This window comes from Trematomus bernacchii, unplaced genomic scaffold, assembly GCF_902827165.1.
Source record: "Trematomus bernacchii unplaced genomic scaffold, fTreBer1.1, whole genome shotgun sequence".
Classification (NCBI taxonomy): Eukaryota; Metazoa; Chordata; class Actinopteri; order Perciformes; family Nototheniidae; genus Trematomus; species Trematomus bernacchii.
The window spans coordinates 3,899,953-3,916,234 of NW_022987668.1; the positions used below are offsets into that span (position 1 = coordinate 3,899,953).

The 16,282-nt window shown below is 39.8% G+C and overlaps 1 protein-coding gene across 2 annotated transcripts in view; it reads right to left on the reverse strand.

The window, feature by feature from the left end:
* LOC117487197 (pro-neuregulin-3, membrane-bound isoform) overlaps positions 1 to 16,282 on the reverse strand; it is a 474,636-nt gene that overhangs the window by 68,692 nt on the left and 389,662 nt on the right. Inside the window, exon 4 of one of the 2 annotated variants that reach the window (XM_034135857.1) lies at positions 14,686 to 14,688. The exons of the other annotated variant lie outside the window; for it this stretch is intronic. Within the exon in view, the coding sequence (XP_033991748.1) occupies positions 14,686 to 14,688 (3 nt within the window). The remainder of the gene's footprint in view (positions 1 to 14,685; positions 14,689 to 16,282) is intronic. 2 annotated transcript variants of the gene reach the window in all.

Below are 16,282 nucleotides of genomic sequence, written 5' to 3' on the forward strand. Positions count from 1 at the left end.
AAAATATAACTAAAAAAATATTTTAAATAGAGGGCCTAGAGGGCCCTGACGGCTCGCCACTGGTCAAATAGTTATAGTAGTTAAAAACGCCATCATGCAAGCATAGTGTGTTTTATATGTTTTAAAAAGAAATATCAATGAGAGGTTAGGAATTGGTGGAGTAAAGTGAACAATATTTGTCTCTGAAACTTAGTACTGAAGCATCATTCACTGACCACAACACAATATATAAAACTATAGTATAGTAAGTCAGTTAAACAGAGTGCTGTATATATAAATATGCTTTAATCTCCTCTTTATAACCCTTCTTTTGAAGAGAGCCTCATAAATAAAGCATTACTCATTATGATTCTGTTTAATGAAAATAAAAGCTCTTAAACTCTGACACTACTAACTAGTTTGCCCTGCAAAGAAATATATAAAATATTATTAAAAAGCTCCAAGGAACAGCTGGGTTGTTAAAGTGTTAAGTAGGTATTTAAATACTGCCTTCACGAAACACCGTATTATACTTATTGCTGGAGGTTGTTACTATAACGTCTAAATATTAATAAGAAAAATAGTCAGACCTCTTTAGAGATGAATATAAAAGTGCAGACTAACTCTATATTTATACCATAATGAATAAAAGGCTGCATGCATAAACATGTTTTTTTATTATCATTATCTCAAGGTCCTTTATTATCTTTTAATATCACACAGAGTGGTGTAATGGGGCTTGAATTGTATTATTGTTAGCACAAAATGTAAGCTTTTTAAGTCCAGTATGGATACTTTTGTGTGAAACAACGGAAGTGCATTTGGTAAATATTAATGCTATTGAGGCTTTAGTTTGTTGTGTTCACCTAGAACAATAAAACACACTTACAAGACATAAAAAAAGCGAAAAATAAGGTATAACTTTTGAAGAAGTGACACAAAGACAAAAAGAAAGTGACAAAAAAGTGTAAGCAGAAGCCGCATCGTATAAAAAATAAAAATGAAACAACATGCAGTTGTTTTTAATGGAAACTGAGAAAAATATCACATTTTTGGACACTAAACGCCTTTTACTGCACAGTGAAGATTTATTCTGAGGTGCTTTTTAGTAAAACTGACTCCACTTGCCCCCGTTGACGGACGATGGCCCAAACCTCAGTTGTCAAGTGGTAAAGCTTTTAGAAGGGGAAGATTAAAAACCATTTGGACAGGGCCATTTTGAGTCATTTTGCTCCACTACCTCTCATCGATGGCTCCATCATCACAGAGGTACGATGGCCATTAGCACATTTCTCCACCTGCGTTTTACGACACGTTGTCATAATCGTTTAACTCACTGGAGCCGCTACTGGGAGGCCTGTCATTAAATGAGACAGTTGCTTAAATTGCTAAAGGTGTGTGTGCTTACACATTCACACACACACATATTTCTGACCTAAAACATTCAGGATGAGGGAAAGGAACAGAAATAAATATACTGAAATTACACTTAGCTGGATGTTAATAGCAGCAAAACTTGAAATACATCTATTGGTAACGTGTGTTCATAATTTGTATGTTCTTTCGTGCAGCTAAAAGTCACTTCAGTGATGTTCAAAGTAGTTTTTTTAATCTTTTATATGGGTTTCAGTGGAATTAACTTGTGCCTACATTAACTTCACATAGACCTGTTGCTTGAATGAGTGATTTCAAACAAAATGTAATGCATGAATTTCATATTAATCATACTTTTGGTTATTGTGTCTACTGTTGAATTGGGAAAGCAATGTTTTATTGTGATATAAAGTGCATTTCTCTGAAGTTGAGTGCTATACATTTGAATACATTAAATAGGACAAGTTCTGCTAACCTTTAGGTTCATATTTGCCTTTGTGCCTCTACTGTGACATGTTTTTGAGCTATTTTCACAGTAAATGTGCTTTAACAACACTTTACCCTAACCCACTAAACCCTAACCCTAACCCTAACCCTAACTGATGTCCTAATGCTCTTTAAACTAACTTAACTAAACATAAGATGTTGATTAGCACAGTCATACACACTTCTATACATCCATAACATATAAAGAGCTCTAACCGATCAGATTAAAAACAGCGCGCTCTCTGGTACACATTTCTACGACAAGGATTTGTTGAGCAATCTTTAAAATAAGTTTATTTCATGCCCTGTTTAGGATGAATAGTGTCAGATAATGGCTGCGCTTCAGAATGACTGCATATTCAATATATGGGGCAAAGCCTGCGAGCTAGTTCAGGCAGTCAACTCGAGCACCAATGATACATTAACACGTGACGCACCTCGTCCCTCTTACAACCAACCAAACACATTCTCCTAAACATGCCGCTCTATTTAAGCTGCCAGGTCTTCCTGCCTCTGCCTCGCTCATGCTGCTGCTGCCACTGCTGTGTTCACTTGCTATTGCTACGTTCATGCTCCTGCTGCTGTGTTTCATGTTGCTGCTGCTCGCCTGACCCACCACCACCCCACCCCAGCTTCCACCCCAGCTTCCACCCCAGCTTCCACCCCAGCTTCCACCACAGCTTCCACCCCAGCTTCCACCCCAGCTTCCACCCCAGCTTCCACCCCAGCTTCCACCCCAGCTTCCACCCCAGCTTCCACCACAGCTTCCACCACAGCTTCCAGCCCAGCTTCCAGCCCAGCTTCCACCCCAGCTTCCACCCCAGCTTCCACCCCAGCTTCCACCACAGCTTCCACCACAGCTTCCAGCCCAGCTTCCAGCCCAGCTTCCCACCCCAGCTTCCACCCCAGCTTCCACCCCAGCTTCCACCCCAGCTTCCACCCCAGCTTCCACCCCAGCTTCCACCCCAGCCTCCACCCCAGCTTCCCACCCAGCCTCCACCCCAGCTTCCACCCCAGCTTCCACCCCAGCTTCCACCCCAGCTTCCACCCCCAGCCTCCACCCCAGCTTCCACCCCAGCTTCCACCCCAGCTTCCACCACCCCAGCTTCCACCCCAGCTTCCACCCAGCTTCCACCCCAGCTTCCACCCCAGCTTCCACCCCAGCTTCCACCACCCCAGCTTCCACCCAGCTTCCACCCCAGCTTCCTCCCCAGCTTCCACCCCAGCTTCCACCCCAGCTTCCACCTGTAGGCTCGGGGGATAGTTATCTAATCATCACTCAATGTTCTTTGTAAATCTGTGGAGTGATGAGGCCCGAGCCTAGACGCCAAACTCAAACTATATGCTGCTTCTAATAAACATATTAAGAAACACGTGAGTTGTCTGACTGAAATATAGTTTTCTTCTTGCTTTCATTAGTCAAGCCTTTTAATTAAACCTCAGTTGTCAGACATCAGATCGGTCATCCTGTTTGTTTAATATCCATCACAGGTTGGACTAATCTGAGCAAAGTGTGAGTATAGAACTCCACCTGTAATCTCCTTTAATAATACATGGATAAAAGGTTAAAAGGACACAAGTGAACATTTGCTTGGTAAGATTTCTTGAAATAAGAAGGGATATTCAGATAAATCAGATCTTGTAATTAGCTGGAGAACTAATTTTAACTATATTTGACCATAATCAGGAGATGTTGTGTTACAATATAATCCGCAAATGCTCAAAAGTTTTTTTTTTTTCTGATGTTAGTTGGTTATTTTCTAATAAATATGTAAACAAATATGTGTTTCATCTGAGATACGACTCAAAATAAGATGTTTTGACTCAACAAGATGATGCATTGTCTAAAAAGAAGACCTGATATCTCACTGCAGTGGTACTTCTGAAGTTATTGTGTCTTATATCAGGTGTAAAGACATATTCTGACTAGATATTAGACACATATACTTGGCAAGATTTAGAGTTTTTGTAGTGTAGAGACAAACATGAGGAGAGACGAAGTTGTGTGTGTCTGAGGTTATTAATGACCTGCGATCATACAGCCTGCTCCTCTCTGAGATAATCTGCATCTCACCACCATATTCTGCACTAAGCACCATCTGACAACCCCCATACTTCACTTTAAATTGGGCTTTCCAGATCCATTAGGCTCTGTATGAAGGCACAGCCCAAAGTCTTGATCAGATGGAGAACAGGACGATAAATAAGGGAAAACAAAGCCGCGTTGTGTGGAATAAAAGACAAGGTTATTGTTTTTAATATTCAATCCTAAACATTTGCTTTTCCCTTGTGTGAATATTTTCAGAAAGTCACACAGCGGTGCCTCCCGGATGATTTGCTGCAATCAATATGAGTTTATGTGTTTTTTCACTCCCACTAGCTCTGCTCTTTTTCTGATTGCTTGCTGTCCTTTCCATAGCAATAGGAGGGATGAAGGTAAATTGCCCTCCGCAATCAGGATCCATTAGGCTCCATTGCAACAGTCAATTTTGCATTTGTCTTCACCCGCAGATATCATTTCAGAGGACAATATAGCTTCATGTGGTTTTTGTCCACTTAAAAACAGATGATTGCAGAATGGATTCTGTCATTGTAGGCAGAGGGAAATATGAAGCTCACAATCAGCCGTTATTGACACTGCTGCTTTAACACAGAAAGCACAAAGCACGTGATTAACTTTGATCAGACTCCACAAATCAAATATATTAAGGGCTGTGATTTATTCTGAATGTTATGAGTTTGATGAATTCAATTAATTGCATCGTTTGCTATGATATAGGCCAACCCAGTCTCACGGCATTTCGTGTTATTAGTCACGAAATTAATTTAATCTATTGATTCGTGTTCACCAACACGATTTGCACCTTTTTGTCGTGTCACACAGAACGATTTTAAATGCAATGTATTTCTATTGGTAGTATGTTTCGTGCCTGCAACACGTCTTTTTGTCCGGTCGGGTCTTGGAAGACCAGAAGCTGTGTGGTTCATAAAAACATGTTCTTACTCAATATCTTACCCTAAGCCTAACCCTATCCCTTTTATTTTAAATTGTATAATGTCTGAGTTTTTTTGCCGTCAGTGAGGAAAATAAATGGCTCAGAGCCTCAGAATACTGAAATCTGTATTTTATGTCATCTTTTTTTCCTTCTAATGTGTTATTATTTGGTGCAGGCACGAAACATACTACCAATAGAAATACATTGCTTCTAAAATCGTTCTGTGTCAGAATACTTAAATCTGTATTTTTTTAAATGTCTTTTTCCTTCTAATTTGTTATTATTTACATTGCTTTTAAAATCGTTCTGTGTGACACGAAAAAAATGGCGAAATCGTGTTGGTGAACACGAATCAATAGATTAATTTCGTGACTATAACACGAAATGCCGTGAGACTGTGTTGTATAGGCGCAGAGGTGCTGAATGTGAAGAAGACTGAGGAGATGGTGTGGGACCCAAAGGCAGTGGGTGACCTTAGGCCGGTGGTTATCCACAATGAACCCATAACTCAGGTCAGCTCCTATAAGTACCTTGGTGTCCATCAAGATAATACACTCAGCTGGAAGGCGCATGTTCAAGGTCTGTGCTCTAGACTTCAACAGCGGTTGTACTTTCTGCGTCGACTCCGGGCTTTCGGAGTCGACCAGAAGCTCATGTTACTGTTCTATCATGCAGTGTTGGAGAGCATCATGAGGTATGGTATCACTGCCTGGTATGGTAACTTGACAGTGCAGTCAAAGTCACAGATCGCTCGCCTGCTACAGACTGCGATGAAAATTATGGGGGTTAAAAAACATCCATCTCTCCAAAACATATACGAGCAGTCCATTATCAGACAGGCAAAAACAAATGGTGTCTGATCCCACCCACATACTCCACCCAGAATTCCAGCTCCTACCTTCTGGTAGAAGATTCATGGTTCCCAAGAGCAGGCTGATCAAATGTCCTTACGGGGACAATAAAGTATATCGTATCGTATCGTATATAGGCGCAGAGACGACAGCAATAAGGATACTCTCAGGAATCCACATGTGTGCACCCAGGAGCATGCTATGTGTTAGTGTATGATCCAATTTGCACTTTTATTGGCTACAGCTTAGAGTGCAGGGATGACGTACAGTATGTTAGTAGGCTAACCAGGAAGTTAGCATCACAAGGGCTATGAGTATAGGTATTTGCTGCATGTATGTATATGCATATGTATTACACGCATGCATATTCATTTAACAATGTTCCTGATAAATAATTGTGTGTATGAGGCTCACTGGCAGTGCATGTAGAGATTACTTTAGTCGTTGTTATTGTTTGTTTGTGTTCGTTGTAATCATTTGTTCTCTTTGTACATACAATCATTACAGACCATTGTCTCATTTGTATGCATATACTTTGCTTTCAATCTCTAAATGACAAACACTGGTTATGCATTGTCGAAGCGCAATACAAATACTTTTGATCAGGCCTCCTTCGACCAAAGTCCAATGGGATCTTTCCATTGTATTTTAAAATATGGCACAAAAAAAGCTGTATGGCTCGGCTCACAAATATATATCTACATGTTATTTTCGCCAGAATAATCTCCACATATCAGGAAAAAGGAACTACATCACGGTCACATGACTACACTTCACCACCGCTAAGCTAAAGGCAGCTAATTTCCGGTGTGATGACATCAGGCAGACATGATGACGCTGCTCAGTGATTCGTCAGTAATTCTTAAACAAGTTGTGCGCTCTAATGTTGTCGCTGCAGAGAGCCAGATGGAGACTGAGCATTCAAGCAAGCTGGACACACCTGCAGATAATTAACCTCTGAGAATACATGAGTGTTTATCAGAAGCTGACAGGAGAGAGAGGATCAGCAGCAAACTGTAACACCCTGCAGAGCACCTGGAACCTGGAGAGGCTGGGGATAAATGACACAGACACTTTTAGGCTCTGCAAGAGGACCCTTTATTTAACTGCAAAACACAACACTGTTCCTAGAACTTGATTAAAGTAGTCTCTAAGCAGCTGTGTGCAGCTAAATGAATGCATGCACAGAGAGAACACACCTTGCTTCATAAGATAAAGGCGACAGTTGGTTACTTATATATATATTTGTTTTTTGTTTCTTTCCGTTAACTGTTAAGTGGGAAATAAGTATTTCTTGTTGTAAGTTTTTGTGTTTCTCTTATTATCCTACGATACTGTTATGTTTGGCTGTGAATCAGAAAATATGAAGGACAGATCATCTATTTCAATTTATTTTGTTTTTTTGAGAAAGGGGCAGGTAAAATAAGATTATTTTCTTCTCCCTGCTTTTTTTCGGTCAATGGTGTGTTTATAGAGACATGTTTAGTAAACAATTGTTATACATTAAAGGGGACCTATCATGCAAAATGCACTTTTGTACGTCTTTTATACATGAATATGTGTCCCCGGTGTTCCAGGGAACTCACCAAGTGTCAGAAAACACAACCCTCTCTATTTTCCTCCATACCCAAATCTCTAAAAAAGGGGCTGCAACGGATCTGATAAAAACTGATCCAGATTTGAACACTGTCCTGACGTCAGGACGGTGGCGCTACGGCTATTGGGCCAACTCCACCAATCAGGAGGAGACAGCCACGGCCATTGCCGTTCGAAAGCGCTGGAGACGCTGTAGTACATATGCCAGGCCTCTAGATGGTGCTGTTCTCACAGAATCTGCCCTTGCTAAAACAGGGGTAAAAAAGTGCAAATTGAGCGAAATGAGGCATGGCTAAAATGCATGATCTGTTTGGTATTTTGAAAAAAAAAAAGTATAAATATGCCTTATATAGGTATGGTCCTACACTATATTATTATAATATAGCATGATAGGTCCACTTTAAGTCGTGCTTACCATGAACGGAACAAATAAAAATGAAATGAAATATTTATTGCAACTGTCACTACTTTATATCCAGACAGGAGTGCATGAGACGGATAATCTGTGGAAGAATCAGCTCCCTCTGCCTCCTCCTGATCTCCTAATGGCATTTGCAAGCTTCCAGTTTGACAAAATGCTTGTGTCAAAAAGCCTATCAAATATAAACCAAGATATTGTTACCGTAAAGGATATTTCTTACCTAAAATATGTGCAGAGACTTGATTTAGTGGATTGTTTTCGGCTGTAAAACTAAACATTTACTACCGCTGGAGACCGGTGCTTGATTTGGCTCAAATGTTTTCAGTCGGGATACAAACTATCTAATTTTACAATGAAAGAAATACACGACAATATGTTTGCAGGTGAGAAATTGGCAATGCAGTAGCAGTATCTTTATTTGATCGGCACTGCCTGGAGATAGTTTGATGGGGTTTTGAGCGGTGATTGACACTGAGTTAAAGACACCTCGGCTCTGATTTGTCGCTATATTCACACTAGGTGAAATCTTGCAAAAGCCATCAGGAGCACCGGGGGAAGCAGAGGAATCTGATATGTTTACAGATTGTCTGTCATGCACTTCCTTCAAGACAGAGTGACAGTTCCAGCAAATTTGACCAAAAAACGTTTTTTCAGCTATCTGCCGCTTTTAAAGTTAGAAACCCAACTAAAAGTAAAATGAATATACACATACTGGGAGTGTGAAATCTCCACTTGTAACGGCTCCACATTGACTGCCTGCAGAGGAGTCAGTTTGTCATGCAGCAGAGTGTGAAACACGACTGAGCTTTCCTAAAATCTCCTGCCATCATCTGCAGTACCTGTTCGCTTCCCCAGCTCAACCTAAACATGGAGAATGTAATCTTGTACTTTCTAGAACTCAGCATGGGCAGACAGGAGTGACAGTTGAAGGGTGAAACTCGCTCGGGAGACAAATAATTTAAAGTTTTGTGAGGCAACCCACGACTCAGAAATGTTGACTTACTCCTGCGATTCAAAACCTCAAACTTTGACGCTCGATGAACTCTCTTTGGTGAGCAGAGCCTCGAGGAGTTGCAGCACACAAACTAGATGCTAAAAAAAAACCACCCTAGAGATATTTTTCAGAGACTTTGTCATGTGTCCTCTGTTCCTGATTCTTACATCTTTACAGTATGCTTTACGCCATTTTGACCGTTGTCTGCTTTCCATAGTCGTAGATTAAGGGCGTCATTTTGAATGCCGATACAGAAGCTAGCATCGCAATGGGTTAAGCTTTGTGGCCAACACACGTTTATGATACTTACATGTGTTGTTCAGCAGGATAATCTCCATATATGAACAGCACCTTTTGATTTTTGAAGCATAAATGCATTAAGCAGAAGCAATAAGCTAACATTAGGCTATAAACAAACTTCATAATGGTCCGCTAAGCTAAAGGAGGACTTGTGTCGACATGATGACGTTTAGTTGTCTTATTGAGTCGCTTGATATCCGTTTTTATGACACATACAGTACAGTGAAAGCTTCGGACAGTGCAGTATTTGCTGACTTATTTTATGTCGTAGAACAAAATGTGAAACATCTCTTCAGCTTGTATTAGCCACAGATCCTATTTCAGTCTTCTAACCTCAACTCAAACATTAAACATTGATTTTCAGACAAGGGAACAGGAAGTGGCAAGTCTTTTCCGGGTTTTAGGACTCATTCCCGCACCACACACTGCCTCATGATCCTAAAGCTCTACCCTTTCTCTGTGTCATGTGGGAGCAGCAGTTTCCTAATGTTTGAGTCAAAATGTTGCAAAAATAAAGTACTTTTTTTCACAATTTTACAGCTATTTATTTTTAAATCTATGATCTGAATCTTTGGTGCCTTGTCAATGTACATTTTGAGATTTACCATACTATTAGATTTTCAATTACCACCACATTTCTCCTTATTTTACACATTATGTTTCTGTTTTGAACTCAAATGTATACAAGTAATTTGTTTGTGACATGAACTGAGGGGAAAATAACCAATATAAGTAATCAGCAAACGTAGATTGTCCTATATTGACTAATAGTGAATGAATGGTGGTCTGCAGTTTGTTTAAATGGGCACTTGCAATCTGTTTGTTATTATCATCTGATTTACTAAAGTATAACTGCAGCTCCTGGATTATGTTAAAAAATATAATCCAGTACAGCATCCGGCAAGCAAGCACAAAGAAATACACAACGTCGAGTGAGAGAAGAGTTGGAGAGCACTATTAATCTTTAAAATGGATTATTTTCATGTGGTTTCAAAGAGACCTGTTGTCAAAGAGAGTCTTTTTCTGTTGATTTCATGGGTAGTTTTGAAATTAATGATGCCATTTCCTTCACCTTGGACACATGCCAATTAAACTAAAAGTTCCATGCAGCTTCAAACAAAGCAAGCAATATTATTTTATTAGAAAGTTTCAAAACCAAAAAATCTCTACACAGGATTCAAAGGCTTTTATCTGCTCCTGGTGATGGTTAGTCATGAACAAAATCTCTCACATCTAAGACCCCCTGTGGCTCCAATATCGTGAGGATGTCAAGCATGCAGACTTAAGGGTCTTTTTATCCGTATCCTGGTGGTTTGGATTTGCCTTGCCACAATAAGTCAGTGGAAAAAGGAGAGCAGAAAGCAGAGCTAATGCCAGAGACGTCTGGCATTAGTACTTCTGAGCGTTAAGCCAGATATTTTCCTCCTCGTCTTTCAGATGGTGTGAACGCAACAAGATGTCTCCTGAGACGCTGCTTTCACCTCACATCCCTGTGTGGGAACGTCAAGATGGAGACGCATCCATGCAGAAATGCAAAAATGTAGAGCAGAGAAACAACACACACACCCTTGCACACACACAAACATGCACTTAGAGAAATAAGCCACCATGAAATTAGGATGTGAAATTCAAAAAGGTTAAATGTGACCTACAGGATAGCTCCTTATCAATGCTACTGTCATACTTGGTACGCTGTTTTCAAATAAAATGTGAATGTAGTTTAAAGGTATGGCAAGTGTTTCTTCTGATCAACTTGTCTACTGTACATCTTATACATCTTTGACCTGTTGGCTTGCGAAGTACAGCATAATCAACTGAAAGTCATTGTTGGGCTACAAAAAATGTAACAATACAATATTAATGAATTGGAAACACACTGTCAGGGGTTAAAGTAAAATAAAAAAAAGGATAACATCTAGAAAAGACAACACTGTGGTAGTGAACTGTCAATCAAAAGGTGGCCACGCCCTAAAGCACACCCTGTTTTATTGTCTATTTGCCCTAGATTCAACCATAATAAACACATTTCAAATCAGGCTGCATTACAGACATCTCAAAACTACCGATTAAGACCTAAAACTGACTTAAAATTGTATTAAATCAAGTCCCTCCCTGCTGGCTATTGGAGATATATATATATTTGATTGTATCCACGCTGGACTCACTGTTCACCCTGAGGTAGCTGTTGGCTAGATTGAACATTTTGAGCTTTTATTGACGTCTTCGCACTCTGCTCGTCTACACCCACGTAATGTATGTGAGCCTTCTCCTCATGAATATATTTTCTTTGACCTTTTATGATGCTTAAATACTCTTAACTTCATGGGTGAGCTATCCTTTTGCCGAAGGACGATACATTAATGTGCATTCATAGTAAACATCAGTTATCCTTGTACTCAACTCAATATAAAATCCTATTGTGAGCATCAGTGTGATGTATTTGCAGTGAATAAACAATATGTACTCCTTGCTCAGTACCCAAGGTGACTCGCATTGCCCTTGACTCAACAGTTGGCCCATAATACAAAAATAAAGCATACAGCAATTGCACATTTGATGCTTCCTTTATGCCTTATGGATTGAAACATGCAACACAATGTGAAACACAGGGTTGATCTCCGGGGGAAATTGGACTTGCATGATTACTGCAGTGTTATCATCTGCGTTGCACACAAACCTGCCAAGCATGAAATCAGATCTCATAAAGATAGTGTGAATTAAATTTGTGTTTGGATTTAAATCTGTAAATCTCTTATGTGCGGTGTGATATGAGGCTTGTCCTGTTCTCTAGGTGAGAGTATGCCGATGTTGTAAAACTAGACTCCCGGGTCTTTGATTTAGAGAGTTTGAATATGCTCTTTCAATTTGTGACCAAGACAATGATTGCATTAGGGTTGTATAGATGATGAAAGCAGTAAAGACAGATATTGAGGTAAGGCAGAGGAGAGCCTGAACACTATTCAAAGAGAATACATTTAGTCTAGTTTGCTCCTGAATACTGCATTATCCGGAGAAAGTTCCTCAGAATGGGTGCCAATCAGAAACTGAACAACAAAGGATGTCCCGACAAGAAAAGCAGCTTAAACTCTGTTTCTTCTGCAATGAAAAGATCTGACACCGTATGTAAGGATGACAACTAAAAGCCTTTGTTGCTCTCTGACAGATTCGGAGGAAACCTACACAAATCTTTGATCTCGAACACATCCCATCAAACCAGTTCGGGAACAAACTCGGTCTGATGCCGTGTCAGCATTTTGAGAACTAAACGCTCATCAGTGAGTCTTGTGTAACCTCAGAGATCTCCTGGAAATTACACTTCACAGAGGTTGTTTTTTTATAGCCTTTTTTATATTTTGGCTCCTAGAAACGTTACACCAACGGTAACTCTTCATGAACCAAATTGTGGTGATAAATCTTTAAACTGTCCACATGTTGCTTTCCTCACTCCCCCACAATAAGCTTTATTGAGCTAACGTTATAACCTTAAGGATTTATTGTTTGTCTGGAGAAGACCTAGTACAGTAGGTTGTCAATAAAAACATATTTGGGAGCTTGAAAAAGTCTTGGTGTACAAACTCTCCCTTTTCTTTTGCATGCTGCTTTTATTCCTGAACAACTAGGGATGAGTGCACAATGTGGAATTTTTCTTTCGACTATTCTTTGATAATAAACTATTGTCTAAATGAGAAATCCATTAATTCATGAGCTGCTGCCCTTTTACTTCCTTCCCATTTACATGTACACTCTCTTTACTAATGCCTTGCTTTCAATTATTGATTTTTGAGCCCTTTATTCAATACAGTTATGGGTATGTCGTTTTTTCAAGCCAACTGTGTTCAGACTTCTATAAAATAAAGGGTAAAGTACTCCGTGTTTATCAAGAAAACAAATAAGTCTCTCTCCCTGCCTTGTCTTGCGTTTCACTTTAATTCTGTCTGCATATGGTGCAGTGACGACGTGTTTTAATAGGCAGACCCTAAAGTAAGCATCACAAGCGCTCCCTCGACAAAAGACAATGGGACTTTTCCATTGGAATTCAGAATATTAAAGAAAATAAAAATATTTAGCAAATACATTTCTATGATACATATGTCTTGTTCAGCAGGATAATGAAAGTGTAAATCCAATTTCCAGAAATAAAAAGCTAACGTTAGTCTATAAAGGTCGCATGACTTCACGTCACCACTGCTAAGCTAAAGGCGGCTAATGTTGGGCTATAAAGGAACTACAGCACGGTCACATGACTTCACGTCACCACAGCTAAGCTAAAGGAGGCTAATGTTGGGCTATAAAGGAACTACAGCACGGTCACATGACTTCACGTCACCACCGCTAAGCTAAAGGAGGCTAATGTTAGGCTATAAAGGAACTACAGCACGGTCACATGAATTCACGTCGCCACCGCTAAGCTAAAGGAGGCTAATGTTGGGCTATAAAGGAACTACAGCACGGTCACATGACTTCACGTCACCACCGCCAAGCTAAAGGCGGCTAATGTTAGGCTATAAAGTAACTACAGCATGGTCACATGACTTCACGTCACCACCGCTAAGCTAAAGGAGGCTAATGTTGGGCTATAAAGGAACTACAGCACGGTCACATGACTTCACGTCACCACCGCTAAGCTAAAGGAGGCTAATGTTAGGCTATAAAGGAACTACAGCACGGTCACATGAATTCACGTCGCCACCGCTAAGCTAAAGGAGGCTAATGTTGGGCTATAAAGGAACTACAGCACGGTCACATGACTTCACGTCACCACCGCCAAGCTAAAGGCGGCTAATGTTAGGCTATAAAGTAACTACAGCATGGTCACATGACTTCACGTCACCACCGCTAAGCTAAAGGAGGCTAATGTTGGGCTATAAAGGAACTAGAGCACGGTCACATGACTTCACGTCACCACCGCTAAGCCAAAGGCGGCTAATGTTGGGCATGATGGCGTTTAGTCATCCAGTGGGGAATACAACTTTGAAATCTCTTCAGCTTTAGTGAACCACAAACCTTATTTCAGGCATCTAACCAAAACAGATTAAGAAACCTATGGACTTTGAGACAAGTGATCAGGAAGTGGTACAATTCTGACTCATTTCAGGGTTTCAGGACTCATTCCTGCACCACATTATTGGAGCTATGATTATCTCTTGCCCTCTGGGACCCTGACACAGTGTGATAGCTTGACTCAGAAGATCTGTCCTCTTTCATCCAGACTCACTTTCCCTCTGTGGAGTCTGCAGTGAGCCAGAGGTCCTTGGCAACATTTGTCTGCCCTGTTTGTGAACTTTTTTTTATCTCTGGCACTACTCAAGCTCCAGTCGATCTGAGGCCTGCGCCACTTTGTCTCAGGATATGAGTTGGACGGAGAACTGTAGTCTGGGGAGAAGGGATGAGGTCTGACACTTGGACAAGATGCGTTAGGAGGGAAGGCAGGCACGAAGGAGGTTAGCCAAAGACAGATGGGGGCGAGAGGGGGGTTGTCTGGAGGGAAATTTGGAAGAGGGAACAAGGATGTCAACACTGAGGCAAACTCGAGCACAAGACACAAAGGTAACCCGGGAAATTAGGATTTGATGAGCTGCGAGCAGAGGAGTCAAGCAGAGTGATTCTGTGACAAGATTATCTGAGGGGTGAGGAAAGAAGAGCGAGGCCACAATCTGCCTCTCTTCTTCTCCAAGTTTTTGCACTTACCCACTTTTTGAAGAAGCAAGTAGTTGAATACAATGGGAAAAAAAGAAAAGGAAGAAATAAAAAGGTGGTGTTACTGTAAGAAAGAAAATCCATAAACTTCAGAACATAGTGTTTTGTAGGAGAGAAAAACAGAAAATAGGGAAATTAAGAAACCAGTGAGAGAAAATGACCTGAAAATAGGTCGATCAATTCATCAGAAAATGGATTTGAGGATAGAGATTTGGCAGAGAAAGAGTTTGAGAAGGTGTCAAAGAGAAGATGAATGAGATCAGAAATGACTGAAGGACGGGAGTGAGATAAAGCTGACACACTCAGAAAGAAGAATAGGAAATGCGTCAGGGGTTCAGCTGGATGCCAAGAAGTGAAAATAATTAATATTTTATAAGTCCCCCATTTCTCAGTAACAATTTAGAAACTCCCAAACAAATTGTGTTGAGATTCATCTGAATGAATTGCAGATTAAAAGATAATTGAAAACCCCTATGAGGTAATGATTAAGTACTTGGAGTTTTAGTATTTAAAGGGGCCATGTTATGCACATCTTCTGGTTTAATTTGTATATTTAGTGTCTACTGCATACTGTGACATGTTCTTCTGGAGTTAATAAGACATTGTTGATTTCCTAATTCATTTCCAAAACTGTTCCTTTTTAAACCCAAGCAAATACGAATTAATTATCCTTTTGTCATTAATATTTTTGACTTAAATGCTTCCTAATAAAGCACATTTTTGCATTATTAGCTTTTGCAATGCACACATTTGAATTAATGGGATTTAACTGGAATTAAGTGAAACGATTGAACTCTCATTTTAATTATCATTAACACAAATTAAAATCCTTAATTGAAACCTCTTTATGAAATCACAGTCACAGGAAATGTTGTTATCCATAAAACAAAGTGTTTCTCACATATTTTAATACAATAATAAACTAATAAAAATGCTGAATATATACTTAAAGTACATTTAATATGCTGGCAGACTAATTCAACCACATTCATAAGAAAAGTGGGTATTTATTGGCAACTACACCATTTTAAATGTCTCAAATTGGTAATCAGGAGCAACGAATATCTCATTACTTTGCAGAGAAATGATAGCACTATGGGCCAGTTGACCCAAAAGGCCACTGGGTCTAATTGCTATTGCTTACTAATGATCAACATTTAACATAACAACACAATCATCATCTGACATTTGACAAATTGTTTAAGTGATGATTGGAAATAGTTCTGTGCTCGTTGTGTTCAGGTCAGAGGGTTTGGTGTAAAAACAAAGCGGAGGGAGTCACTCCACTGAACACAAATGTTGTTCCAACAAGGACAATTACCCTAATACATGTTTGGGATTAAAAACCTCATTACAGAGTCTTAATTAATGATCTGGAAAGTAAAAGATATTAACACAGAGCAAGTGGTACACGTGTTGCTGAATGTGCCACTATCATCTACGGTAAATATGTCTTTTAATGGCGTATTCTCCTTGCAATCAAACATATACCGTATTTAATTTTGTCTTAATTTACATTATTTAATTTCATATTCTGTTTTTGTACATATCCCATATTCTATTGACATGTATATAGACTTTCTGCACT